Raw genomic sequence first — 27,040 nt, 5'->3', positions numbered from 1 at the left:
TCACCGGGAGATTAATACTGACTGGTCCCTAAAACTTAAATTAAGACGTTGTCATTATAACTAATAACGAGGAGGTTGGGTGAAATCACTAACCATTGACCCCGCAGTACCGTTGTGGACAGCTGTCAATATTAACAGGTGGTAGTTTATAAACGTAATATCCACTGCAGTTACGTATTTCAATGCTGTAAGAAGTATAACAGCAGCTTGAGCTATAATGCATGCATACAGTTCCCGAGACCTTGTCATAAGCCACACTGGGGTGATTGCCACTGATCCAGCCGGACATATAAGCGTTGCAACGATATTGTGGAATACAATAGGTAGCCATCATTACACCAGCAGCCCCCATGAAGCGGTACCAGTGGCCGCTGACCAGATGATTGTCGCATTTACTGGCTCCGCTAGTGCTCCAGTATCGACTTGAATCATTTAACGTGTAGTAAGTGGTGCATTCTGCTGGAATAGTGGGCTCTGTTGAAAAAGTAGTCCAATATTCAATGGCTGAGTTTATCTTGAACATTTCAATGGGGCAATATTTTAAGGTTAATGGTAGAATTTTTTTTTCGATTTTGACGGTTGACAATCGAATTTTAGCGCTCGTAATGGTTAATGGTTATGAATAAGAAATGTCCTTCTTGAGTTTAAGCTAACTGATTAGCTTGATTTGTGCTAAAAATAGTTTTGTGTTTAGGGGGTCGTTTTGGTCTTAGACCATTAAAATGAAGGAAAGTTTAGCAACGCGCTTACTATTTGATCGTTAAAATTAATGACAGCCTAAAATAAAACCTTGGTTCCCCAAATCATAGGTGGAGTAATCCCTATGCAAGCATCCTTTTGAGGAACTTAACAATACTGATTCTTCCAAGAATTAAGATGTTTTCCGTCGTCATGCAGAACTGAATGTTTCAGTTTAGTTTCAAAACCAGGTACTTTAACTAATAGGTAAGCGTAAACTCAAGCGACCCGAGAGCTTATAACTCTTAGGCATGATGCCATTTACTGAAAATCCACCTTCTAACCCCGTTTTCACCAAAGCATGAAAAAAAATTGGTAACACCTTGTGGTTTGGTGGCTGCAATAGTAATTAAATAAATAACATCTTGTCTATGCTTCACTATTTGATACTCAATGAGTGGTCCTTCTTCTAAATCAGAAGTGCAGTGGTTTTCTTTTACCTCGCTCTGTTACTGATTTAGAAAACCTACACCACTCTCCTAACCAATCAGATGCAGAACCACAACTGATCGTGCCTTTGAGGCTCGCCTCTCCTTGTTTTTACATTTGAGTTTTTATTGGTTTCTCCTGATGGAGTAATTTTCGATTCACCTCATCGAAAGAAATACGGGAATGCCTTTTTTCGCTTTACTCCGTAGTGTGATTGGTCCCAGAAAAACTCGCAAACTTAAAACCAATCACGACTTGGTCGCCCGCGTTTACCCGCGCTTTGGGCAGTTTTGTCAACTTTACTTTGAGTTCTTATTGGCTCTCAGAGGTATTTCCGTTACTTCTGATTGGCTGCTGTGATCTTTTTGGTTTTGGTTTTACGACAGTCAATCGAAAGAAGTACTCTGTTTTCGTTTGCTCTGTTTGGCTCTTGTATTTACTCTAGTTCTGGTTTTACGAAACGAAACATAGGGAATTTTTTTATCTTCGAGCATGATCGATGGATCGTGCTCAAGCGCAAAAACGTCGGAGATGTTTTCATAAAACACCTGACGAGCGAATATTACATAACAAATGAAACAAATTAAAAGATAAAATAGATACAAAAATATCAGATCCTAACTTATGTTTCTGGCGAATGCCTTATCCTCAAAAGGAATGATATCAAAACGTTTTGCTTAAACTATCAAAACTTAAACGTACCGGCAACACGAGCTTTGATTATCATTATCCATGTCACGATAAAAACCAGAAGAGCCTCTCTCTAAAATAATAGGATAAACAGAACGTTATTCTTGAAAGTTGGGTATGCTATTTATTCCATTCTGTTCAGTGTGTGCATTTGTAACAAGAGCCCCGCTATAGTGTTAGTCAACGTTTAAAATCTTTGATGGCCAACAAAGCCTGTTTCTAAACCCTCACCCAATTCATAAACATTTTAAAACAGTCAACCTACCTTGAATGTTGAGAATAATGTGAAAGCTTGCATCTCCTCGTACAGTTTTGTTAAGAGCCGCTTTTAGTAATTCTGTAAAATGTCAAACATTCAAATATACTTGCTTGGCAGACTGGCCGAACTAGCCGTTCTTGGGTATAAGTGTCTTACCTGGGAATTTTGGTTCTTCTTTTACGCGACACTAGAGATTATGAATTTTTAACCAGAGCTCTCTTGAAGTGAGATAATTGGTTAGTATTTTGGAGAACTCATCAACAAATAGTTCATTATCATCAACAGGAAGTGCTAGGCAGTAGATTCGCTATAGTTTGTGTTTATAGAGGGTCATTAGGAAACAGAATTGACTTCATCGAAGCACAGTTGGAAGTAAAAATGAATTTCTGTTAGTTTTATTTTCGACTTTGTCAAAATCTGCACGAGTCGTAATAGCTTCAAGATGAAATGAGCAAAATTTCTTTAATTATACAAAAGTGTCCCGTTGTCAGTTGATGGCCGAACGACGCCATGCCTTTGAAGGAATCGGTCAATTATGCAATTGCAAATGAAAGACGTTTTTTTTAGCCTCATTGCAGATGATAACGTAGACATCTGCTTAGCTGGTTTTATCAACTTCTACTTCCATCTTCACGGGAGGGCAGAAATGTACAATTTTGATGAGTGGAAATAAAAACTGAATTAATTCAATTTTTGTGTTCCGTGCAATTGAATAAAATGCTTACGAGGTGCTCCAGAGTTAAGGTTGAAGAACTCTTTAAGAAATAAAATGGTTTTCATTTCTGTGGACATTTAACGCATTTTGCTTCCTTGACTTTAAAAAAAAAAATATCGCGCTGAATTAATAATCATTTTAAGGCTTAAGACAAAACGTTGGTAAAGATTAAGTTAACATAGAGGTATATCAGCAGCTAATGTAACGGAACACGCAATAGTTTCACTCAAAATGGGAAGGAGTTCCTTTTGGGAAGACAGGAACACGCAAGCACGCATTCTCAATTACCTATATCTACAAAAAAACCTAGTTAAACAGTCTTTCATTAAGCGGCAAATTTTTAGTTTTCAGCGGACTCTATTCAAGTCAAAGTAACGCTCCCTTGGTAGACAAAAATGCTAACAAAAGTCTTCGAATGAATAAATGATGAACTGACTCTCACAGGGGAACTGCAAAGGAAAACATTGCAAAAATAGAAGCCTAAGGAAAAAAACATACAAGCATTGACGAGTTTGAATCAGTAATTCCCTGATCTCGTTGGAAGAAGGTCTGGATGGGAGGGGGGGGGGGGGTACAAATGTCAGTTGTCAGTTAAAATTTTAGCAATTTATCAGTTCTCAGTTAGATATCAGGCCATTTGTCAGTTGTCAGTTGAATGACTGTTAATAATTAACTTGGCAAGTTAGTTATTACTTTCTGACCCTATCATTGGCTAAAAAGACTCATATACAGGCACATATACAGCACACATACAGTGTGAACTCGAAAATAAAGTCGAAAATTGATATAATAAGGACTCCTTTTTCTCAATTCTGGAACGAAATTATTCCAAGATTTTCCAAGTGACTTTCAGTCTTTGTTTGAAGGGCGTTTAAGTAAATGACAACTCTTCTGCTCACAAACTTCTGTTTGTCCGTGCGCAACATTGAAACATTCCCTTTCCACCACTTAGCCGGTCAAAATGTCAAAAAGAAGATCGTCAGAAAGACGATCTACCTTCCAACAGATATTGGTTTAATGTTTTGTTTTACAATACGTCGATTGCGATTGGCTTCGATGAAATGATCGGAAAGGAATGTTTGTTTGTCTTTTTTTAAATTAGGTTATTACATATAATAATTTTCCATGTTAGCAAATAGGTTTTTGTTTTTTATAAGTGCAACGATGTGTAGTTTCATAGGTTACGCTGTGCGCCCTATGAAACTTTCTTTTCCTGGCATGCTGAAGTTCAATAAACTGCGTCATAATAACAAATATCTTCAGCCAGTAGGCAACCTCACCCTCAGGTGGTTTTCAGGCTGGTTCTGAGTAGAAATTATAATATGTAGAAGCTATAAAAATTGTTACTGAAATCTAAGAAAAGTTAAAAATACAATTACAATAGAATCTTAAGATAAAATGTAAAATTCAATAACAAAATTAGAGAACATAGTTTATATAAGCCCATAAATAAATCGAGGCTATTTGCACTTCGTGTAGACATTGGAAGACTGTTCCATTCGTGTAGCGCTTGATAAGTCAGTCTTCGTTGCCCCCACTGGCACCGAGACTTGGGCAAAAGAACGTTGTCTTTGTGTCTAGTGTTATAATGGTGTATTTCCCTTGAGTGTGTAAAATTAAAATTTCAGTTAATCAGCCCATGCATGCATTTAAATACAAAAGAAAGACGGTGTTGCCGTCACCTTTCTGATAAAACTAGCCAATCAAGCTCATCAATTGCCTATGTTGCGGAAGAGTGTTTAGCTTTGTCAAGGATCAATTTAGCGGCTTTGCCTTGCAATAACTGGACTTTAGCCATTAGAGTTTTGTTGTATTTGTCTCCCAACACAATGTCACCATAATCCAAAAGAGGCAAGATAATTGATTTAACGTACATTAAGTTTCTTCTATCTAGGATTTTATTATAGGTTAATACATTGTACACTATAGGTTAATTCATTGTACATTATAGGTTAATACATTGTGCATTACGATTCCTCTATCTAAGTACTAGTATTTATTATAGGTTAATTTTTAAGTCTTAGTTTAATGTGCACGGCTCTTTTGAAGACTACTTATTAGTGATAAGGATTCCGTGGCTAAATAAAGATTGACTGATTTCCTTGAATAAGCGTCCACGCTCTAATGAGCACCCTCAACCGAATAAGCGCCTAGCCCCTAAGCCATTATGTCAAATCAAACAGGGTCCCTCTCGAATAGGAGCCCCCCTCCTGACTCACACTCTTAAATAGTAAGGTGCAAGGAAAACCTGTTTCTATTGCCACTTTATTTACAGCTTTTGAAGCTTCAACACAGCGGAATCAGTACAGATATTTCTTTCTATATCTGCTTGCAGAGCTCCTTTCTGTTTGTTATCTCTTCTGTTAATTTTTTCCTATTACAGCGCCTACTTGATAAGCGCTCCCTCGAGCGAAGTTTCAGATAAGCGCCCGGGCACTTCGGGAAATATGGTATTTTAGTAGGCTCAACTTCTGCCTTCCTCTCGGGGAGTCCGGTTCCCGAACAGTGGTTGTTAATCAAGCCTAGTACTTTCTATGATCAGAAAAACAAGAAATGAATTATCCAGACTTACATTCGTTTTGTCGTTAGCTCAATTGGTAGAGCGCCGGACTGTTGTGTAGAAGTCGAGGGTTCAACCCAGGCCGGACTAACACTCAGGGTCTTAAAATAACTGAGGAGAATATGCTACCTTTCTGTAATATCAAGAAATAGATAGATATTCTAGTCTTCTCGGATAAGGACGAATAAACTGTAGGCCCCCTCTCCTGCTGGGTTAGGGGTAGGAGACGTTAATTTCCCACGCACGAGATTACTGTGTGGTGGATGTCCTCCCATAGGATGGGATGGGTGGGTTTACTGGGCCCGAAGTAATTGGCGCAAGCTGTTGCGGTGTCCCTGCCTGTCGGCGAATCTAATAAATTGAATTAAATTAAAATCAAATTAAATTAAATTAAATTGAATAGACATGATGATACTTATTTGGGTAGGGGTATAAATTTTGGTTACAATGAAATATATGAAGTTCATATATTTTGAACTGCGGTATTAGATACGTATGATGCACGATCCTCGCAGTAGATAGCGCTATTTAAGCAATAGCGAAAATCAGACCTGAAAAGAAAATCAGGCCTGTACGGGACTCGAACCACTGACCTCTGCGATACTAGTGCAGTGCTCTACCAATTGAGCTAACATGCCAACTGGGAGCGGGCCGTTAAGTTGATTCGTAATAAACCCGTGAAAGTGATAAATCAGATACAATGAAATATATAAAGTTCATATATTTTGAACTGCGGTATTAGATACGTATGATGCACGATTCTCGCAGTAGATAGCGCTATTTAAGCAACAGCGAAAATCAGACCTGAAAAAAAAAAAAAAAAAAAAATCAGGCCTGTACGGGACTCGAACCACTGACCTCTGCGATACTAGTGCAGCGCTTTACCAATTGAGCTAACAAGCCAACTGGGAGCAGGCCGTTAAGCTGATTCGTAATAAACCCGTGAAAGTGATAAATCAGATACAATGAAATATATGAAGTTCATATATTTTGAACTGCGGTATTAGATACGTATGATGCACGATCCTCGCAGTAGATAGCGCTATTTAAGCAACAGCGAGATCAGACCTGAAAAAAAATCAGACTTGTACGGGACTCGAACCACTGACCTCTGCGATACTAGTGCAGCGCTCTACCAATTGAGCTAACAAGCCAACTGGGTTAACAAGCCAACTGGGAGCAGGCCGTTAAGTTGATTCGTAATAAACCAGTGAAAGTGATAAATCAGATACAATGAAATATATGAAGCTCATATATTTTGAACTGCGGTATTACATACGTATGATGCACGATCCTCGCAGTAGATAGCGCTATTTAAGCAACAGCGAAAATCAGACCTGAAAAAAAAAAAAAAAAAAAAAATCAGGCTTGTACGGGACTCGAACCACTGACCTCTGCGATACTAGTGCAGTGCTCTACCAATTTAGCTAACAAGCCAACTGGGCTAACAAGCCAACTGGGAGCAGGCCGTTAAGTTGATTCGTAATAAACCAGTGAAAGTGATAAATCAGATAAAATGAAATATATGAAGTTCATATATTTTGAACTGCGGTATTAGATACGTATGATGCACGATCCTCGCAGTAGATAGCGCTATTTAAGCAATAGCGAAAATCAGACCTGAAAAAAAAAAGAAAAATCAGGCTTGTACGGGACTCGAACCACTGACCTCTGCGATACTAGTGCAGTGCTCTACCAATTGAGCTAACAAGCCAACTGGGAGCAGGCCGTTAAGTTGATTCGTAATAAACGCGTGAAAGTGATAAATCAGATACAATGAAATATATGAAGTTCATATAATTTGACCTGCGGTATTAGATACGAATGATGCACGATCCTCGCAGTAGATAGTGCTATTTAAGCAATAGCGAAAATCAGACCTGAAAAAAAGAAAAATATCAGGCCTGTACGGGACTCGAACCACTGACCTCTGCGATACTAATGCAGCGCTCTACTTATTGAGCTAACAAGCCAACTGGGAGCAGGCCGTTAAGTTGATTCGTAATAAACTGGTGAAAGTGATAAATCAGATACAATGAAATATATGAAACTCATATATTTTGAACTGCGGTATTACATACGTATGATGCACGATCCTCGCAGTAGATAGCCGCACCGAATCAACTTAACGGCCTGCTCCCAGTTGGCTTGTTAGCTCAATTGGTAGAGCGCTGCACTAGTATCGCAGAGGTCAGTGGTTCGAGTCCCGTACAGGCCTGATTTTTTTTTTTTTTTCAGGTCTGATTTTCGCTATTGCTTAAATAGCGCTATCTACTGCGAGGATCGTGCATCATACGTATGTAATACCGCAGTTCAAAATATATGAACTTCATATACATCATTGTATCTGATTTATCACTTTCACGGTTTTATTACGAATCAACTTAACGGCTTGCTCCCAGTTGGCTTGTTAGCTCAATTGGTAGAGCGCTGCACTGGTATCGCAGAGGTCAGTGGTTCGAGTCCCGTACAGGCCTGATTTTTTTTCAGGTCCGATTTTCGCTATCTACTGCGAGGATCGTGCATCATAGGTATAAATTTTCTTTGCAGTTTTACATAAACTGGTTTTAAAAACGTGGGGAAATGGATGCAAATTATCGGAAAATGAAATGTGAACGAAAACAGAAAATAGATAAGGGAAGAAAAATATATGAAAAAAAAACTAATTAATAATTAATGTGCAGAATACTTTTCATTTACAGCACTTTTACACTTACTCCTCCCGCAATATTATTTTTCTTGGGTTCATGACTTCTTCTGTTTTTATTTATTTTTACTAGCGAAGCTTTCTCTTCTGTCAATCAAATGTATCCAATAGGAAAGAACGAAAATATCTGTGCTTTCTTACTGTGACACCAACAGTGACTTGGTACGGAAGGGTCTGCGAAGGGGCCCCTATCCTCCTCTTGTTGCGAGGTTGTAGCAACTGAAAGAAGTCTGGGCACTAGTTGTTCGACTCAACAACCAAGATGGCGGTGCGGCTTGGAGGGATCATCATTTTGTGATTCTTTCACTTGATAGAATTAACATGGGCTTCAATGATTTCATGCATCCAAGAAACCTTTACAAAAATTCTCCTCCTGACTTCAGGATTCTTGCCGAGAAATTTGAATACTTTCGTAAATTTGCAAAGGAGAATAAAGGAGGAGAAGTTAGCATAAGCTTCAAAAATCCAGAAGCACTGCGTGCTTTGACCTGTGCATTGCTAGAGAGTGATTTTGGTTTAAAACTCAGCATTCCGTTGGATCGACTGATTCCTACAGTTCCTTTGCGTCTTAACTACATCCTCTGGATTGAGGACTTACTTGCTTGTCTACCGGAAGCTCAACGTCACGCAGTGGTGCGTGGTTTTGACATTGGTAAGGCTTGAAGCGTTTGGTATTCTTACTTGGTGTTGATTTAAGTTGATATATACACTCAGACATAATGAGGTTGAAAGACATTTCACTCTGAAGACGGGTTCAGCAATAAACCAATGTCACCTCACACAAAATTAATGTCACGCAATCTTCGCAACAGTAGATATTCAAAACGTTAAGTTTACGAATAGCTCACTTTGAGAAAATCTTTAGTGCACTGGATGTTGACTTTGAAGTGTTCTTTGGTATGGCTTTATCAAAAACCAACTTTGTTACAGTCGTCGACAACTTTTCACCACAACCCATGTGCATTTAATACGCATTTAGTAGATTACCGTGGGGACTATGGCTTTGTTTTAGAATAGTAGGCGGTTATGCAGAGATCTTTCCTAGTCGTCATTTTTTGCAACAGAAAAATCAAAGAGCAGGTGTTGGGATTTTAGGTTTTTCTGTTTTTGGAATTATTGGACCCGTTTATTGTTTGTTGCACAAAAAAATCTCTAGATTTTAGGTCATTGTGTCCAAAAAAGGATGCTTAACCCATTAGATCAAGGTGTTAGATCAAGATAAAAAATTCTACCTGATAAGTTTGAGTATTCTCATTACCTGCTTGCTGTATAGAGTATGGATATTACAGGGAGAAGTTACAAGTTGAACTCTTCTGGAAGTAAAAGGGTAAAGGATCTTATATCTACTGTAATTTGATTAACAGGCTCAGGGGCCTCCTGTATTTATCCTTTGCTGGGAGCTAAACTTAACAACTGGCATTTCTTGGCAACTGAGGTGGATGAATCATCAATTTCTTATGCAAAGGACAATGTGAAATGCAACAGTCTTGGTGGGAACATAAAAGGTGGTAAAATATTTGGTTTCTTAAGATATGATATTTAGTGGGGTGTTATTCACAGACATCTTTGATAATAGTGGGCATGATTAATATTCTTTCATATACCAGAAAACTAGCCTTTATGGCCTTACCTTTGTGTGGAAATTCTTTTGTTTTTAAATGTAACAGAGGCCAGAAAAAATTAATTTACATGAATATGAAAGAGTAGCAAGTAGGTTGCCATTTATGTAAGAGCTTGGTCTAATTGTTGCCCTTATCAGCTTTTAAGCAGATTCTTTGTAGGTTTTTCATGAATAATAATTAGCACAAGAAAGGAAATGGAAACATTCTAGTTCTCTTGATTGTGATTCCATTGAACTTAGGACTCGGTTTATGACCTCTAGTTTCAATTCTCAGGAGCAGATGTGCCCTCCTTAGTCTGGACACAGGCTATCACCAAGACTCCCAACTATGGTGCAAGTAAAAGATCCTTCACAATGACCCAGAGAGTCAATACTGTTGGGATACAACTTCGGTGATTAATTTTTGTCATCTTGTTGTAGTGAAAAAAGTAACCCAAGGCAGTTTTCTGAAAATACCCCTAGAAGATGAGGAGATAAAGGAGTTTGATTTCTGTATGTGCAATCCACCTTTCTTCATCAGTGAGTTTGAGGCATATTATGGTAATACACGCAGTGACAAACGCCCCCCACCTAGTGGGGTGTGTACTGGAACAGAAAGTGAGACTGTGACTGGAGGGGGTGAGGTTGAATTTGTCCAAGGAATTATCAAAGACAGTTTGCTTCTAAAGGAGCATTTTAGGTGAGGTAATGAATTTTGTTTTGTGCTAAGTTTATGTCAATTGTGAGGCTTACAATCTGGCTTACTGTAAAGAGATTGTTGTTGCTTGGGGTATTCAGGGGCTTGTATCGTGGCCAGCCATACCCCTAGGATTGTAGCTAAGAAATTACACTGCTGGCTGAAATTTCAAGTGAGCTGCTTCAAAGGGGGTGAATGATTGTAAGTGTTTAACCTCAGAAGTCCCCATTGTGCTTTACCAAGTGATCCAGCCAGCAATGGCCACTTTTTCAAATGGCAAATTTTGCAGGCAGCAGTTGTTTAATGACAACCCTTTACCCTGTAGATATGTAGAGTGTCCCATCCCTATGGCTAGCAAATTCCCACACCCCAGCCGCGACTGTCAATCCCAGGCAACCTTCCAACATACTAATGAATCAGGCAAAGGAAAGAAGAGAGTGGGGTGGGAGAATAATTATGTGAAAGAATTGACCAGTAAAGAATTGCCTAAACGTACTGAACAGCTGCTTCAAAGCCATTTCTTCTTTTGATGCTTCATGAAACTTTGTAATTGGTTGAAAACAGTTTCTCTACCTTTTTAACCAATCAGATACAAGATTAAGACCCCTCTGCAACTTGTTCACTCTTTTTATTGTAAAATAGGTTGTGGTTATTTTATCATCATGGTAGATACCACTTTAAAAGAGAAATGTAATCATTTAATTGTCTCACAATGTGGTCACTTGGGATGTGGATAACGATGTTTTGCTTCAGTTGTATACTGCTAGTCCTCCTCAGGGGATGAGGTGGACTGAGCACACATCACCCATGTGCTGTTGTGCTCAGCTGTGATTGGTTATGCTTGTTTTTCCAAGTTTCTGGCAGTTTCCTTGTTTTTATTTGAAGTTTTCATGGGCTTCTTGTCATGTTTCCTTTGTGCTTTGTGGACATTGCAATAACTGTTACTTCAACTAGCTGATTGTAATGGGTGCACAACTAAAAATTTCAGAAGTGTGACAAGTCTACTCACTGGGTAGGGCAGTCACTATAACCTGCTATCATTCTTCTGATGGATATCATACACTGCAAAATGTTTTGTACAATCTTTTTTCTGTTTTTAGCTGGTATACGACAATGCTTGGAAAGAAGTCAAGTGTTGCACCCATCCTGGCATGTCTCAATGAAAATGGTGTAAGTTGACTATAAACTACCATCATGTTGATTTGGTTGGTTAGAGTGGAATTTATGTTAAAATAACTACAAGCTAGATTTTTCGGTATTTTTCTCTAACATCTGAAAATGCTTTAGTTTTCTCAGATAAGGATGATAAGCTGAAAGCACCCTTTCCTATTTCTTCTTTGTATACTGTTTAGCAAAGGATTTTAAAAATCCCATGCACTTCTTGCAGAGTTGGGAATGTAGCTCATGGTGTTGTTTTCTGGCATTGTTTTCAGGAAACATTTGAAAAATTGGGGGCACCTGCAAAATTTTCATTCCAAGATTGTAAACTGCTTAATGCAGCCGGGCTTAAGTCCTCCACAAAGTGTTGTAAAGCATATTAGAGCATGTTAATGTGGAGATTGTACCATAGAAATGCATCATTGTCATTATCATTGTGATAATTTATACATGGGACCAGAGCAAGTACAAGTTTATCATGCTTGAAATCCTTTTTACCCAAATTACTTTAAAACTGAAAAAGAGACATGTATGTTAATTGCTAATGAATTGTGCTACCCTACCCATCATTAAACAAGAATAACAGTGTTTGCATTGGTATTTGTTTGACAATGATGACAGCACTGATGATAAAAAAATTTCCCACCTCATCTACAGTGTGAACAGTCTATAATTTTTTGAGGTATTAACCATTTTTTGTGTCCGAGAGGTCACCTATTACCAGCACTCCAAGGTGTGTTTGGTTATCATGGGAACCTGTATTGCAGTGAAAATTGCCAATTGGGTGACTTGTGTTTGGCAGTCTTGTAACAAACTGCAGTGTTTTTATTACCTAAAGTTAAATGAAAAAAAAATTGTGTTAAGTATACAATATTGCACAAATAGTCTGAATATTTTACCCTTTTTTCATCAACTAAAATTTTATCTCTGGCGACCTTATTGTAATTTTGGGTTGTAAATTGGTGACTTTGTAAAACCTTGGAATTTGAACCCTGCTTTGTGACAAAGTGAAGCTTGGGGTTTTTCATGAATTCTTCATTTGTTTGAAACAAAAATTTTGATAGAACTGTGAAATGTCTTTGTAGAAAGGTATCCTCTCAAACTTAATTTTCTTCCAGGATTAAGTAAGCTGTGTAACTGATTTCAGATCAAGATAGTAACAACAACTGAGTTTTGCCAGGGACACACCATGCGTTGGGCTGTGGCTTGGTCTTTCTTACCCGATGTTAAAGTTCAGGCAAGTTACATGACATTCATAGACATTTAGGAAAAGTTCGCCATTTGTTAAAATCCTTTAAATCCCAACTAATCTGATTGTTTATTCTCCCCTCTTGCTGCTACACACTTCCTTGTAAATAAGAAATGAGAAGGCAGTGTGGCCGAGTGGTCATCGTGTCGGACTCGTGATCCGCTGCTCCCGGGTTCGAGTCCCGCCCTGACCACTATCTCGATTTGTTTCATGGTAGCTCCGAGTTCAAATCTTCGGCCGTGCTTGTAAATAGCCAACTGGTTTGCCTTCGGCCAGTTGGGATTCTTAATAATGTTATGTTCAATTTGAATTATTTGTTTCAGTTATTTCTTTGTGGAGAACCTGTAAACTAGCTTTAGCTAAGTGTTTCTTCCACGTTAAATAAAGGTTATTATTATTATTATTATTATTATTATTTAAAATCACCAAAAATATTTACAAAAGTTTGATAAAAACCCTAAAAATCGAAAAACACATTAAAATGTCCATCAGAAGCTAAGAAAAACACACCTCGTCTACGTTTACTTCTCGAGCTTTTCGATAATAATAACGATGATAATAATAATGATAATAAAAATGATTATAGTGTTAACAATGATAACAGTAATTTTAAGTCTCTTGACAAAGGAAATACATAGTCTTCAAAAGTTCAACGCAAAAGAATAAGAAAAATTTACTATAAAAATAATAAAAATAATCTATTACTGATGAGTTTAAGGAAGTTTTGCTCGACCCTTCTTTACTTCCAGATCCCTGTCTTTAATGTCGAAGTTCCTCCTTCTCGGGGTTCTAGATCCCCTTAGACATAGGAGCGCGCTCCGCAAAATTGCAAAGGACACTTTCGCTCTGACCCATGAAATTGTTGTGGCGTAGCCCTCTTGCTTTTTTGCAGATAATAGCTCGGCTAATCTTGAGTGATACCTCAGGCATTCGTCAGCCACCCCCCCGTCGTTGTAAATACCAGTGGGGTGAAAGTGCCTTGCTCTACTTCTGTTACACGGGAACTGTATTTTCGCTTCTTTTCATTTTCATGAATCCTGTAAATCTGCTTGGGGCTAAAATCTCTGTATGAGTCTGCGTTGGGATGACACACCCTTATATCGAAAAAAGCAGCCCTCTGTCGCTCCCAGAAACCCCTACAGTGGACGTCGAGGCGTGCGTCAGGGGCTTGCTTAGTCCCTCTGGGAAATTCTTCGCCTGTAATAGGTTGTAAAGCCGGTTCCACCTGCACATCGTAACAAACCATGTCGAGCAGCTCGGCCTGTAGATCGCGTATTTCATTGTGACACTGAATGACTAAGCCTCCACGCTGGCAGATCATCGCGTTATCCACTGTAAACAAGCTCTCACAAACGCATACTGATGGATTATGGCCAATCATATCGAAGCCTCACAGCGTCCAGAAATTCCCGCTTGTTGAGATCAAAATCCATGTCTTTGTGAGGAATAACTGTGAGCCAGTTGGATGCGCCTTTTTCACAGGCCAGGTCTACGGCTCTCTGTGTCTTGTCTGGTAATAAGGCCTTCACCTCCTCGAGCTTTTCTTTAAGTCTATCATCCTTTTCTTTCCGGGTAACGTATACCAGTCGTTGTACCTCGGCCTCTTCTGGGGTCTCATGGGATTGCGCCTCTATTTTGCTTACAAGTGGAGCGCCTACCTTAACGGACGCTGAATACTCCGCATCCGCAGTATCAGACGGATTAATGAGCCCAAGGCCTCCCATACGCACCGGTAATGCTACCAGACTACGCTCTTCCTCAGAACAGTTACGTTCTATGAGCGACGGTATAAGTACATCCGAGATTGCATGCTCTAAAGGCTGCAGTAGGTTCTCAATATCCGGCATGCAGTGTTCTCATAAAGTACGTCCACCGGTGTCGAAGCCCAAATGTGAATGCGGCGTAACTAACTTTTGGCTGAGATCTTGCAAACTCCGCCAACCTCGTGACTTCTTTCACCCACTCTTCTACCTTGCTACCCACATATTGCTCAAGATAAGACCGAGAGCCTAGCGCAGCGCCAAGGTGTTTGCGTCCCTCGGTGGTGATGTTGATACCAGTCACGGCAAACATTTCCTTCGCTTGGCCTTCCTTTTCCGGCTTAACAATAAGCCAGCATTTCTTTGAGTTAGGATAGTATCCTAGGGTCGGACCAGCCTCTCTCAACTCATCCCACCATTGCTTAACCTCTTCTAGGGATCCTGCTCCAGTAGTGTCATCCGCAAACCAGCATTGTTTTGCAGTGCTTCGATTTTGAAGTAACGACATTAACGGTTGTAGACTAATTGCATACATTGACATAGCTAAAGGTCTCCCTGTGTGGTTCCTTCTGCAGATTTAAGCTCACTACCACCAACCACAAAAAGGCGCGCAGGAACTCGATAAGTGTTAGTTACATAGATGGCGATCAATGGGCATAGCAATCTGATGTTATTAAGCGCGGCGGCTCTGTTTAGTGAATTGAAGGCGTTAGAGGCGTCAACTAGTAAGGTGGCATCAGTTTCATCGCCTTCAAAGATATTGCGCATAGCATGTATTGCGGCTTCCCCGCCACTCCTCTGACCTGCGCAGACCTGCATGGCCCCACTAGCGTCGATCACTTCTTGTTTTGTGACTCTTGTGACGCATTTGCCAATTATTCTTCTAATCACCTCGCCCACACCAATTGGGCGCACCTCACCGTTACCCTTTTCAAGCGGAATAAAGTGACTGGCCACGATAGGTTCAATGGTCAGCGGATCAACAAATTCCGTGCACAGTCTTCTTTTGAGTGTAGCTATAGACTCACATAGGTTGATACTTGATCTCTTAAAAGACTTGCATGCCAAGATCCTCTTGAAGCCACCGGCGTCCACACCCGAGGGGCCGCCAGACCCCTTAGTTCTTAATGAATAAAGGCTGCGTCGGTGGGGGTAACGAAATAATTTGAATATATCAACAAAGTTGAAATGGTAAATTGGCCACCGTTACGATTATAAAAGCTGACGTTTCTTAATGCAGCTTCTCTCACAAGCTCTCCATTAATTCCTTGAAACACCAAGTCTGGTATATCTTCCACAGGCCCGAACAACATCGACCCTAGCTTGGCCCTCTGCGCATCAGGGTGTTTTTCTCTCAATTGTCTCACAACATCGCTGGTCAGCGGTAATACTCCTCCGCTATCATCCTGACTGAGATATCGGAGGGCCAAATTAATCTGACCCTCCATGACCAACTTTGCAAAAGTGCGTGCTTTATTTGGTGGATCATTCTTGTTCGACTTTGATAAGCGCAGTTGGATTATTCTCACTTCGCGTAATAGGGACTCAATCTCGCCATTTCTCCACAGTATTAATCGTTTCTCAAGACATTCTTGACGTTCCTTTGCTTTCGATCTCTGACCAGGCTTTTGTAGCGCAACAGCGAGAAGAACAATAGCGGCTTTTAGCGCAAGGTGTTGCATGGATGATCCATTGTTCCAATCGTCAATGTGCTTCGTTGTTATTGTTATTATTATTATTATTATTATTATTATTATTATTATATTATTATTATTGTCATTATTATTATTATTATTGGACCAGGATAACAACTTTTAGTGGATAAGTTTGAGTATTCTCATTACCTGTTTGCTGGATAATGTATGGATATCACAGGGAGAAGTTACATGTCAATCACTCCTGGGAAGTTAAAGGATTAAAAAGCTTTCTGGAGCACGCACAATCCCCAATTTAGAGTGACTTGTAGTGTAAACTGAAACCTTTTTATCTTAACTTTTACACTCTTTCATTAGTATGCATATTCCCCATTCTGTTTTTTTTTTTTTTTTTTTTTTTGACGTTTGCTACGGTACTGACAAGGAGAATTTTTTAGTAATGAAGGGGTTCTTTGGTTGGTGATCATTGCCTTTATTCTCATTACTTTGATGTTTGATTTAGCAATGATACCGTCAGGAGAAATGAGATGCCTGTCTTTCCTGAGGCTTCAGTGTCTTCCGAAGATGCAAATTTTAGGAGGAAGGCAAGCTTGAACCGCCAGTATATCACGATTCCCACCTCAGCCATGAAAATTATGAGAAGCCTGGGGGCAGTTCAGGAGCGCTGGCTATTTGAGCGTACCAGTAACCTCCTTCTTGTCGACAGCAAACAAACCTTTCAACCTATGTATCCGGGGAGTCTTCACAGCATGTTTATCAATGCTAGATACTCCATTTGCCGTTCCTTATTGTCATGTGAAGACGAGCCCGCTGATACACAAGACAGAGCAATTTAAGAGTTAAACATGCTCCTCATGTTAGGAGGGCAGAAGTTCTTACCTGTGACTAGATCCTCTTTGAAAAGTCCTAACTACGCCCCTGCGGTTTAGTTCAAGCCGAATTCGCAGAAATTGCGCTATGAAAATGGAAACTGAGCTTTCTATCATCTATTAATTATAGTGTCTCTTCATCTCTCAGGAATCTCCCTCAAAGCGCCGCAAACGAAACAAAAAGGTCAAACCTCTTCTCTTCGTTATTCCTAATGAATTCATGACCACATCAGCAAGTTGCGAGACAGAAACTCAGATACCAGACAAAGTCACAGATATAGGACTCCACATAAAGAAGATACTGAATGAGTTGAAGGTTGGTAGAAACATTTATCGTTTTTAAATCAAAACGATGTTTAGAAGGAATGCGACTCTACACGATTATCTCTGTTTCCTGATGCACTATAAATTCTGTGACATACGGTGAACGTGCGTTCTCTTTCTGTGCACCAATATTATGGAATACTCTTCCTGATTCTCTTAAATCTGCAGCTTCTCTTTCGTATTTTAAATCTGCCCTTAAAACATTCCTATTACGGAAATTTTATTCGTAGTATTGTGAAACACTACATAGGTTTTTATCCCATTTAACTTTCTTTTTGCTAGTGTAGGTACTACTGACTGTTATAGTTCACCACTAAATTTTCTCCGGTTCTTATTGGTTTAAATCGATCACGTGACGCGATATTGTTCCTCCGTGGAGAGACACTATCAGCCCTTAGTGCCCGCCCGCGGAAAATACCCGGATGCCTAGTGCCCGTCCGCGGAAAATACCTGGATTAATAGTACTCATCCGTGAAAAGTTTTGAATAATTTGACGGCCGCGAAGTTAGGCAGATCGGAAAAACAGTGACTTTTTAATTCTGACAGGTATAACGTATTATTTAGCCAATGTACGGTTGCGAATTATTGACATTTGTGACAAGCTGTAGGTGCGGAAGAAAATTTAGTGGTGAACAATAAAAACAATAGAGTGTTTATGTCTCGGAACTATCGGTCTGATAGTTGCCCCTTGGAAATTTGATGTTCTTAAAGCTAGCACATTTGTTTAAGAAAATCAAATTTCCGCGGGGCAACTATCAGCCGATAGTTCCTCGACAGAAACACTCTATTGTTTATTTAGTATCATTGTTATATTTTATTTTTATTATGCTATGTAAGCGCATTGAAATTCTTAAATGCGCTCATAAAAACATTACTATTATTATTATTATTATTATTATTATTTGATACAATGTATATATGAAGTTCATATATTTTGAACTGCGGTATTAGATACGTGTGATGCATGATCCTCGCAGTAGAGAGCGCTATTTATGCAATAGGCCTTAATTTTTTCAGGTCTGATTTTCGCTATTGCATAAATAGCGCTCTCTACTTCGAGGATCATGCATCACACGTATCTAATACCGCAGTTCAAAATATATGAACTTCATATATACAATGTAACTGATTTATCATCACGGGTTTATTACGAATCAACTTAACGGCCTGCTCCCAGTTGGCTTGTTAGCTCAATTGGTAGAGCGCTGCACTAGTATCGCAGAGGTCAGTGGTTCGAACCCCGTACAGGCCTGATTTTTTTCAGGTCTGATTTTCGCTATTGCATAAATAGCGCTCTCTACTGCGAGGATCATGCATCACACGTATTATTATTATTATTATTATTATTATTATTATTATTATTATTATTATTATTATTAATGCGAATGTTTAGATTCGATAAATCTCAAAACCCCCTAACATTTGTATACTGTACCTCAGTTCACCATTAAAGAGAGCTGACGCTGAAAAAGGACCCTTGGCCTAGAACCTTAAATTCGACTTTGGTGGCAATTTGAGTTGCAGGTTATTGTAGAAGAGGAAGAAAAAGAGGACAAATCGAAAGGAATAATCGCTTTAAACTGTCACGCTTGTGAGATGACCTGGGCACATCAGAGAAGAAAACGACGAGAGAACCTCAAAAAAAAAGTAGTCTCTCCTGAAGCAAAAACATCGGAATCTCTATCAGGTTGTGTGGACGAGGTTGTGATACAAGACTCTTTGGATGAAACAAAAATGCAAACAGTATCTGAAACTGACGCACCAAACTTGGAGGAAACGCGTGGAAATGTGAATGTCTGCGAAAGCCAGTTTTCCGATTCTTACTGGCACCCATCGAATTTTATCGAGAGCGACTCAAATCGGGGTGAATCTCCGTCCAGACCTCTTGTGTCTTTTACCTTGCGCGTGGGAGCTGGTGCTGAGATAGCCAGTGACTTTTCACGTGATGTTGTGGTGTTAGAAATGATGTGGGTAGATGGAGAGAACAAAAACGACTTGTATCAGTTGTTCCAGTTTCTTCAGAATAAGATTTTGAAAGGCTTGTAATCTGGTGAGTGCATCCCCAATAATTAATGAAATTATACACAAGAACTATGCTTGATTATTGTTATTTCATACATTATAGAGTGTCATAACAATAAAACAAGAGTAATGACCGCATTACAGGAATTAAGGTGATTCGTAAGAGATTGCTTTAATTTTTTTTTTATCGTTTTCTTCTTTACTTTGACTTAAAATGTACAATAAAAACAAAAGGTAACGGTGCTCGTTTAGTAGATATGACTGGCTCAAGTTACGTATCAGATTCTTTCAACTGCATTCATCAAGAGAATGTGTAATCCATGCTAATTTTTGCAGGCACAGGGAGTGTTGATTTATCTTAATTCTTGAAATAACATGATAGGTGAGCTGTGCTGATCTAGAGGAACAGCTTACTGTTTGTTTTATTGCAAACCAAAAGTCGAAGAAAGGTATTGACTAAAAGTATTCTTCGAGTATGTGACCGTCAGGACGCACTTTTTTTTTTCTGTGGCTACGAATGCTTTTGCGCTTGTGTGCGCAGTGTATGATGTGTAGTGCATTACTAAGGAATGAGCTCACTTGAACAATCGCAAGCGCGGGAAAATGTGCGATCTGTTCTAGTATAAAGGGTTTGGCGCGAGTTTTCAACCAAGACCAGTCTCACTAACAGAGCGCAACGAAGCAATACCAAATAAAAGAACGGATTACTTATGTCTTTGGAGTACTCCTTTACCTTTCTTTAATGTTACGAATGATAGGCTGAAAAGAGAGTAGCAAACACTTTGGCACCACTAGCTTGCAGAAGTCTGTTTTTTTTTTTTGTTTGTTTGTTTTTTTTTCGATGGAAACGTTCCGACTCCGTCGCTTTCCTTTCAGATACCGGAGATACCGGCACGTATGAACCGTGACGTTTCCTTAGATTCCGAGATTAGATTTGACCTTGCTGGTGCCTTGCACTGCAAAATGCGCATCCGTCGGAATGCTTTCTTTAAAGTATGCAGAGCTCTGCGCTTCGACGAGGGGATTGACTCTCGAAAAGTCAGCTCGAGCTCTTCAAAGTTCGCAACGGCGATTGATTTACTTTCATCAATTTTTAGATGATAATCAAGTACTATTCCACTTGCCGAGCACTTTGCACAGTAATCACTTCAGAAACTAATACGTTTATTCCATTAACTGCTCCTTTGCCTTATTACTGGAGGATTAAACATTTTAGTTAACAGTACTGCTATTTTTTACCCCATTTTCTTGTAGAAAGTAGATGACGAGGTCGCACCTCTCCTACACGCACTGTATGTCTGTTAGCTTCCGTGGCTACGTGTTTAGCTAAGGTCACTAAGAAAATCCCATTTACAAGTAATTTCTTTTATCCTTTTTCGAGAAAATTGGTCTAATTGGATAAGGTCCACAGGAAAATATCAGGACACTTAAACTGTGGCATACCTTGAGATCAATACGTGGAATAATGTCAAGCGTTTCTCCACTGTCAATCGCTTTTATTAACAAGATTTTTTTTTTGTCAAATTATTAACTAATATTGGTCCGCATTCGCCGCATAACTGTCTTGTCAGCTAATCAGTTTAAAAAAACTGAAGTTTTATTTCAGTTATGGTTGCGATAATTGGTCAGTGGTTATTGAGAACCTTACATCGAATGCCTTGCTATTGTTTAAAGCTCTTTCAGCTTTTCTTTTCTTTTTTCCTTTTTTTTTTTTATCAGTCAAAGTGAGATCAAAACTGGGTCAAGGGGTGTCTAGGTCGAAAGTGTTTGAATTTTTTTTCAATTCGCGATTTTTTGTGCGGTTTTTAATGAGGGCTTTGAAAGTTAACTTAAAGAGAAAATAAAACGCCTTTAAAAGTGAACATTAAACGTAATAACTGAAAGACAAGAACCCACCAGACTACCAACACAACAAGTTGTATTCGAGCCTGTTTGTGGCCGATGACTTGTAACATCTGCCTTATTTAACAGCTTCTGTCATCGATACTGCATTCATCAGCTTTTTTAACAAAACGTCCATCAACGACATGTACAGCAGCTTAAAATTGGTCCATTGGCTTTTGTCTCAACGTTCTCGCTTTTTTTTTTTTTCATTTCGTTAACGTTACGTAATCAACTTTTCTGCTGTTTGGTTGAGCCGTAAAGCATTGCATTGATAAGAACTGAAAATCTTGGCCAGAACTACTATGGTAGAAAGAGCCAATTTTTTCGTTGTAGAAAACAGTCTCTTCACTGTCCTTTCTTTAAATCAAACCTTCGATTTGATGACGCCTTCATTTTTTTTCAAGAAAGAGAAAGGCTTAAGGAAAGGAAAGATTTCTTACGCTTTGAGTTGTCCGTTATTTGCGTTAGAAATAATTTATTCCGTCGGTTTCTTCGGTTTGTTTGGGTCTTGGTGTGATTTCATGGGTTTTGACCCTACTTTACGTTGTGGACCAGTGGCCTGAACTCTCGGATCTGAATATTGGAGCTCTTGCGGCAGAGTGATACGGGATTCGATATATTTGTTGACAACGAAACACGATTAACTCAACATTCTGAATACAAACAGTATGATCAATCAGTTCTTGATAAGATTATCCTCCGGTTCTATTATAGATGAAACATACCAACAAAATTTGCAATTTGTTTATTAAGTTTCAACGCCAGCGACTCACAATGAATCAGTAATTAGCATTGCGCTGCATTTGGTAAAGAGAACCAAAATTGTTCGTGGAAATGATTGTTCAGTTGGCTTTTTATCCCACGTAATTCAGTGGCTGTCACAACCTACTATTGCTAATAATCAGTAGTAAAAACATGTTTGTTTTTCGTCCCTACAGTTGCAAACTCATTTGTTTCGGCTTGTGCATCGGATGTAATTTGTGAGTTATAGGATGTTGAGGGATACGTAGTTGAAGGAGGATATTCCATAATCTGAAAATGGAGCTAAAGGGCACGATTTTGAAGGTAGTTTTGGCACTGTTTAATTCTACTTTCAGCTCGATCGAATTGATAGAAAAACGCCATAAAGGCAGTAATGAACCCACAACAACAAGGATACCTTTGTGGAGAAGGAAAAACGCATTGGAAACTGAAAAACGACATTCTAAAGAAAACTGGTCATTATGTTTTACTTCAAGTTGCACAAGTCTTGTTAACACTTGCATGTGGACACCAATTAGGGGGGCTCAAGGTTTTATTTTATCTCAAAGGAAACTACGATCGGGCAGTTTTGAGAACTCTAATGTGGAGGAAGTGGTGTTGTTCCTGGCAGGCGTCTCCTAATGGGTTTGGCCTTGACACATTCCCTGTCTTCGCAGATCAGCGGAGCTTCGCTACAAGGGCAATCGGCATCTTCCGTGCAAAGTGATTTGTAAATAAGGGGACACTGGAAGACAAATGTACATAGAGCATTAGTAAACAAAAAGCTGACACGGTGGACCAACTACCCTCGCATCAGTCAATAATATATCAAGTAGGAAAACTCTTCAATGAGCCAGGTTTTCGTACATCGTCAATTCAGGGAGGTTGAGGCACCAAAGTCAACGTGAACAACGCTATGCCATTTTCAATCCGATTAGTGTGCGTACTGTAAATGGTTTAAATGCAGCAGGTTTCTATTTTGCAATTTCAACCTTTGAACCCCAAGATCCGATTATTGATTGCGTTGTAAATTAGTTGAGTTAATGACATGTTACATCAAGATGCCAGACTCGAACTTTAGCTGATGACTTTTTTTGTATTCTCATCACCTGTGAGCTGGACTTAGTATTGAAATTGCTCAAAGATTAAGCGTGCTAACCACTTCCGGTATTTAAGTAACTTACGGGTAATTTCCTCCAAATTTCGTCCAAAGGACTTTTGTCTTCGCACCTATTCCTGTAACTACAGATCAGCGAAGGACTGGTACGGCTCATTAAGCAAGAACATTCAGTGTCTTCGTTACACCGCGCACCACGTATAACAGAGCACTGAAAAAATGGAAGAAGGAAAACATTAAGAGTTCCTCTTAAGTAAAGCTCGCAGTTGTCTAGTGGACTTAAGAGCGTGGACAGGTAGATAAAATAAAATAAAAATAGAAAAACTTTTAAACAGATTGCATGTTACACTCAGTTGTGTTAGTATGACTGATTCGTTCGTATCTTCAGGAATTCAATAATGTTTCATTTGTTGTCAGGTTCAGTAAACAGATCTGCATGCCAAAGGAAAAGGGATATCCTCTTATCGCATATGATAGGCGAGGAGGCGCCAAAATGGCTCCTAAGCATATCTTTCCTTTGTTTGTGATTTGGTCAATCGATTTTGTAAAGTAATTTTGTCAGAAAGACTTTTTGCTCCTAGTTAGATTAAAGTCTTTTGCCTCGTTGTTGACCTTTTCTGATTTCACATTTTGATCCCAGGATGGTACATGTTTGAGTACATTTTGAGAATTTTGAAATAGCATAGAGTGAAAGCTGAAAATTGATGCTTAGCTAATCATTGTTACAAACTAAAACTGTTAAAACTTTGTTTAAGGACACCTCTATTCTATTCAAACCAAGGTTTACTATCAGTAGTCTTCCCATGTACTTGTACTTTTCCCTACTTTCCTTCACATCCTATTAATTTTCTTTGTCAACAAAGATTTTTCAGGAATACCACCTTATCTTGTTCACCACGGATATAGCTAGAAAAGAGACTTTTTCATGATGCTTTTCCTTATTTTGAGTGAAAACTGATGTCCGAATTTGTGCCTACGTTACAGTTGAGATACAGCACTAAAATGGAGCCTAATTTTCAAAAGCGAAGAGTGTCCAACATTTCTTACAATGAACATTCACAATTCGGCTTCCATGTTAGAGAAAACATGTCTTTATCTTCCAAAACTACAATCAGACTTTTTCCTGTTTCGCGCTTTTACCACGCGCTCTTGCTTGAATGAATGCTTTTGCTAAAAAAAAAGAAAAAAGCAGAAAAAGATGAAAAAATGAACTTACGCTTTGAAGCCAGTTACGAATGCGTCTGGGTTCACACACAGTCAAGGCCATAACCACCAGTAAAAGTAGTACTTTCATCAGTTTCATCATGAGAACTAAACGGTGTGAAGAAAGGAAATTGAAAAACTCAGCATTTATATCCGCACTAATTACAACGAAGAAATTTCTGGAGGGTTTCTCGGTTCAGTTCTATTAATCCTATATAAGTACCTCATATGGGCATCTATGAAATTACAGGGATGCTGAACTTGTGCCTGGTTATAATAGGGTTTATAGATAATCTTTTAAACGTTATTTCATCTGCAGTCGTTTCATAAAGAAACAAGGGGAAAGACAGAATAGAGCTTTGGGTTTTACTAACAAGATCATAGTGGCAGATGAGTATTTGAAAGCCCTATTTTAATTTAGGTTACTCTTTAAAGGTTATTGATAAACTTTTAAGTTTACTCTTGTTCTTTTCAACGGTAGATCTTGACGTACCCTTGACACACAAATATTGAAAACGCTCGAGCGATTAGTAATATCCATGAAAACTGAGTTATTAAAGAGGCATTATTATGGCGTACAAGTGGTTTCTAAAGCGATTTGCTGAATAAAAGAGATTAGAAAAAGACTTAGCGGCGGTAAGATAAACTGAGGCATTTAAAGCGTTCACCACCCCTAGATCATTGTAGATGTCACTGATCTCTTTACTTCTGCAGGAGCCTTGGGTTTCGTAATTTCTAGATATTTTTAGTATTGGCAATTTTTTTTTTTATTTTCAAATCCAGAGCTTACAGAAGATAAATCACGCTTTGTCTCTCTTGAGACACTTAGACCCTAAATTTTTCAAGATTATCAACTTAAATCTGTGCTAATCTTGTCCGTTGTCAGCCGTTTTCGTTCTGTTTTGGATAATTCTTCCTGTTCTGGTGTTTTTCCATCTGGCTCAGTGGACAAAAGGTTTGTTTCTCTACTTCGTTTAAGATTACAGATTATGTTAAAGGAAAACTAAAACGACTTGGAATTTCTCATTGTAACTCTGTAAGGTACACGACTCCATTTGGATGACTACTGTTAAAAGCTTTCATGATCAAACCCCAAAGGTGAGGAGCACTCCATTATTTGGCCTAAACGGGTTTGGGCCGCTAAATGGGATATGATTTTCAGATTCTTGAGTCGTAAACATGGTCTATTTAACTATTTACTATCTCGAACAGATTCTTTCTCTAGACCGGAAAACTTTTAACAGAGGTGGAACGAAAGCAGTGGGGGGTTTAAAGTGTGCTACTAAATTTTTTTTTTAAAAAATTCTGACTGCAAAGATTGTGGCCGCTTATGTCAGAACTGACTACATTACATCGATATTAGTGCCACAACCTAAACATGTCTGTTCTTAAGGGGGAGCAAAAGGAACAGATGTCGTCTTGAAAGAAGAACAGGGTTTGAGGGCCCTGTAGCATCGCCACAAGATTCCTTCCCCCTCCCTTCCCTATTCCAGAGGGCATCAAGTCGCCAGTTTTTCAGTTCAGTGTATTTTTGTAACGGTCGTAGTCAGAGTTGTGGTTTTTTCATGAGAGCACTTGAAGACACATCCTTACGAACACAGGTGACACGCGTAACCTGCACTGATAGCATAGAATTTCGAATACAACGATCTGTTTATCTTATTTTACTAACCTTGACGAAGGTCGCATTGTCGAGAGATTAGCCGTTTATCGCATTACGCCCGTTTATGATATTTTTCGAATCTTCTTCAACTGAAATGGTATTTCAGATTTCAGAAGAATTGCCTTGTTAGGCTTTAAATTTTTTACTCTATGATTGAATTATGAAGCTGATTTATTTATTCTATTGAGTAAAAAAAAATGTAAGCTGATTAACCTTGTTTTTCACCTCACGACTTTGTGCCAACAAGATCTTCGAGTTCCTATCGTAAAATAGTTTTTACCCTCTCAGCGTTTAGCCTTCTTAGCTTTAATGTCTACATAAAAATGCATCTCTGGATGAAAATTTTTCCTTAAAGCCTTCCAGTAAAAGTGATTTAGATTAAACCCACCGCAGTATACATCAATTTGGTTTTGTTTCTTTTCGCTGCGAGATGTCTGAAATTTCTGCCGGGAATTAACCTGTGACAACTGACTTGGAAAAAAAAAAAAAAAAAAGAAAAAAAAAGCAAAATCTCTCTGCTAGACGGAAATCTAGCTGCTAAGTAACTCCAAGGTTGTCAGGTTGCCAATCTTTGAGATGTATAGACTGATATACTGACAGATATCAAGAGAAAGGGAGAAGAGGTCTTCTAACGTAAGCGACTTCTCTCCCTAGGCACCCTACAAAACGTATTCATTCAGAATCACCTAACTTTGCACCGATTAAAACTAACCAATCACAAGGCACGAATGCGACCTAAGTCACATAGCCAATCACATTTTCGGAAACCATACTTGTTACATAATCTCTGACTATTGAACAAAAATACCTCTTCTCTTGACACGAATGAGGACTTCCGTTCAGGTTGTTCAAACATTACCCACTACCGCCATTAACAATCCATCTCAGAAAATCACTAGGACAATCAGGCTACACGATTAATTGTAAATGTTTTACTGAAAGATTGTGGTTTTCTTTTTCCATCTTCCCTACACACCCCTTCCTTTTATCCTATGACGTT

General features: G+C 38.9%; 3 protein-coding genes and 1 pseudogene across 6 annotated transcripts; 1 reads left to right on the top strand and 3 right to left on the bottom strand.

Annotated features, from left to right (window-relative positions):
* Nucleotides 1-29: 29 nt before the first annotated feature.
* On the bottom strand, nucleotides 30-1,954 carry LOC148717862 (oncoprotein-induced transcript 3 protein-like). The gene is made up of 2 exons (XM_088743661.1): nucleotides 1,870-1,954; nucleotides 30-474 (listed from the first exon to the last, which is right to left on the bottom strand). The coding sequence occupies exons 1-2, from the start codon at nucleotides 1,892-1,894 to the stop codon at nucleotides 89-91; spliced, it is 411 nt and encodes a 136-aa protein (XP_088599787.1). The 5' UTR covers nucleotides 1,895-1,954; the 3' UTR covers nucleotides 30-88.
* A 6,375-nt stretch (nucleotides 1,955-8,329) lies between these two features.
* LOC111339945 (RNA N(6)-adenosine-methyltransferase mettl16) lies at nucleotides 8,330-24,958 on the top strand. 4 transcript variants are annotated; one of them, XM_088743000.1, is made up of 8 exons: nucleotides 8,330-8,750; nucleotides 9,463-9,603; nucleotides 10,140-10,398; nucleotides 11,496-11,565; nucleotides 12,701-12,790; nucleotides 17,235-17,402; nucleotides 18,929-19,460; nucleotides 24,697-24,958. In XM_088743000.1, exons 1-7 carry the CDS (start codon nucleotides 8,420-8,422, stop codon nucleotides 19,454-19,456), a joined length of 1,587 nt encoding a protein of 528 aa, XP_088599126.1. In that variant the 5' UTR covers nucleotides 8,330-8,419; the 3' UTR covers nucleotides 19,457-19,460; nucleotides 24,697-24,958. The 4 variants fall into 4 exon arrangements, with proteins under 4 accessions (XP_088599126.1, XP_022802418.2, XP_022802419.2 ...); XM_022946683.2 differs by lacking the exon at nucleotides 24,697-24,958 and adding an exon at nucleotides 22,627-23,780; XM_022946684.2 differs by lacking the exon at nucleotides 24,697-24,958 and having other exon boundaries at nucleotides 18,929-20,145.
* LOC148717861 (uncharacterized) lies at nucleotides 13,237-16,845 on the bottom strand (annotated as a pseudogene).
* Nucleotides 22,047-26,070, bottom strand: LOC111339946 (uncharacterized). Its single transcript, XM_022946688.2, has 4 exons — nucleotides 26,050-26,070; nucleotides 24,391-24,485; nucleotides 23,242-23,385; nucleotides 22,047-22,802 (listed from the first exon to the last, which is right to left on the bottom strand). The coding sequence occupies exons 2-4, from the start codon at nucleotides 24,478-24,480 to the stop codon at nucleotides 22,656-22,658; spliced, it is 381 nt and encodes a 126-aa protein (XP_022802423.1). The 5' UTR covers nucleotides 24,481-24,485; nucleotides 26,050-26,070; the 3' UTR covers nucleotides 22,047-22,655.
* Between the last annotated feature and the right edge of the window lie 970 nt (nucleotides 26,071-27,040).

This window comes from Stylophora pistillata, chromosome 13 (assembly GCF_964205215.1).
Source record: "Stylophora pistillata chromosome 13, jaStyPist1.2, whole genome shotgun sequence".
Lineage (NCBI taxonomy): Eukaryota > Metazoa > Cnidaria > Anthozoa > Scleractinia > Pocilloporidae > Stylophora > Stylophora pistillata.
Note: the sequence above shows the minus strand (reverse complement) of the source record. Positions and strands in the feature narration are given on the sequence as shown.

What these genes read in the sequence shown, in the direction of transcription:
- LOC148717862 (XM_088743661.1), bottom strand. Translation starts at nt 1,894, where the DNA reads ATGATAATCAAAGCTCGTGTTGCCG. An exon ending in AATCAAAGCTCGTGTTGCCG is followed by an intron (nt 475 to 1,869) that starts GTACGTTTAAGT and finishes CTTTTTCAACAG; the next exon opens with AGCCCACTATTCCAGCAGAA.
- LOC111339945 (XM_088743000.1), top strand. Translation starts at nt 8,420, where the DNA reads ATGGGCTTCAATGATTTCATGCATCCAAGAAACCTTTACAAAAATTCT. An exon ending in CATGTCTCAATGAAAATGGT is followed by an intron (nt 11,566 to 12,700) that starts GTAAGTTGACTA and finishes AACTGATTTCAG; the next exon opens with ATCAAGATAGTAACAACAAC. An exon ending in TACCCGATGTTAAAGTTCAG is followed by an intron (nt 12,791 to 17,234) that starts GCAAGTTACATG and finishes TTCATCTCTCAG; the next exon opens with GAATCTCCCTCAAAGCGCCG.
- LOC111339946 (XM_022946688.2), bottom strand. Translation starts at nt 24,480, where the DNA reads ATGATGAAACTGATGAAAGTACTACTTTTACTGGTGGTTATGGCCTTG. An exon ending in TTCGTAACTGGCTTCAAAGC is followed by an intron (nt 23,386 to 24,390) that starts GTAAGTTCATTT and finishes CCATTTTTTCAG; the next exon opens with TGCTCTGTTATACGTGGTGC. An exon ending in AAATTTGGAGGAAATTACCC is followed by an intron (nt 22,803 to 23,241) that starts GTAAGTTACTTA and finishes TTTGTCTTCCAG; the next exon opens with TGTCCCCTTATTTACAAATC.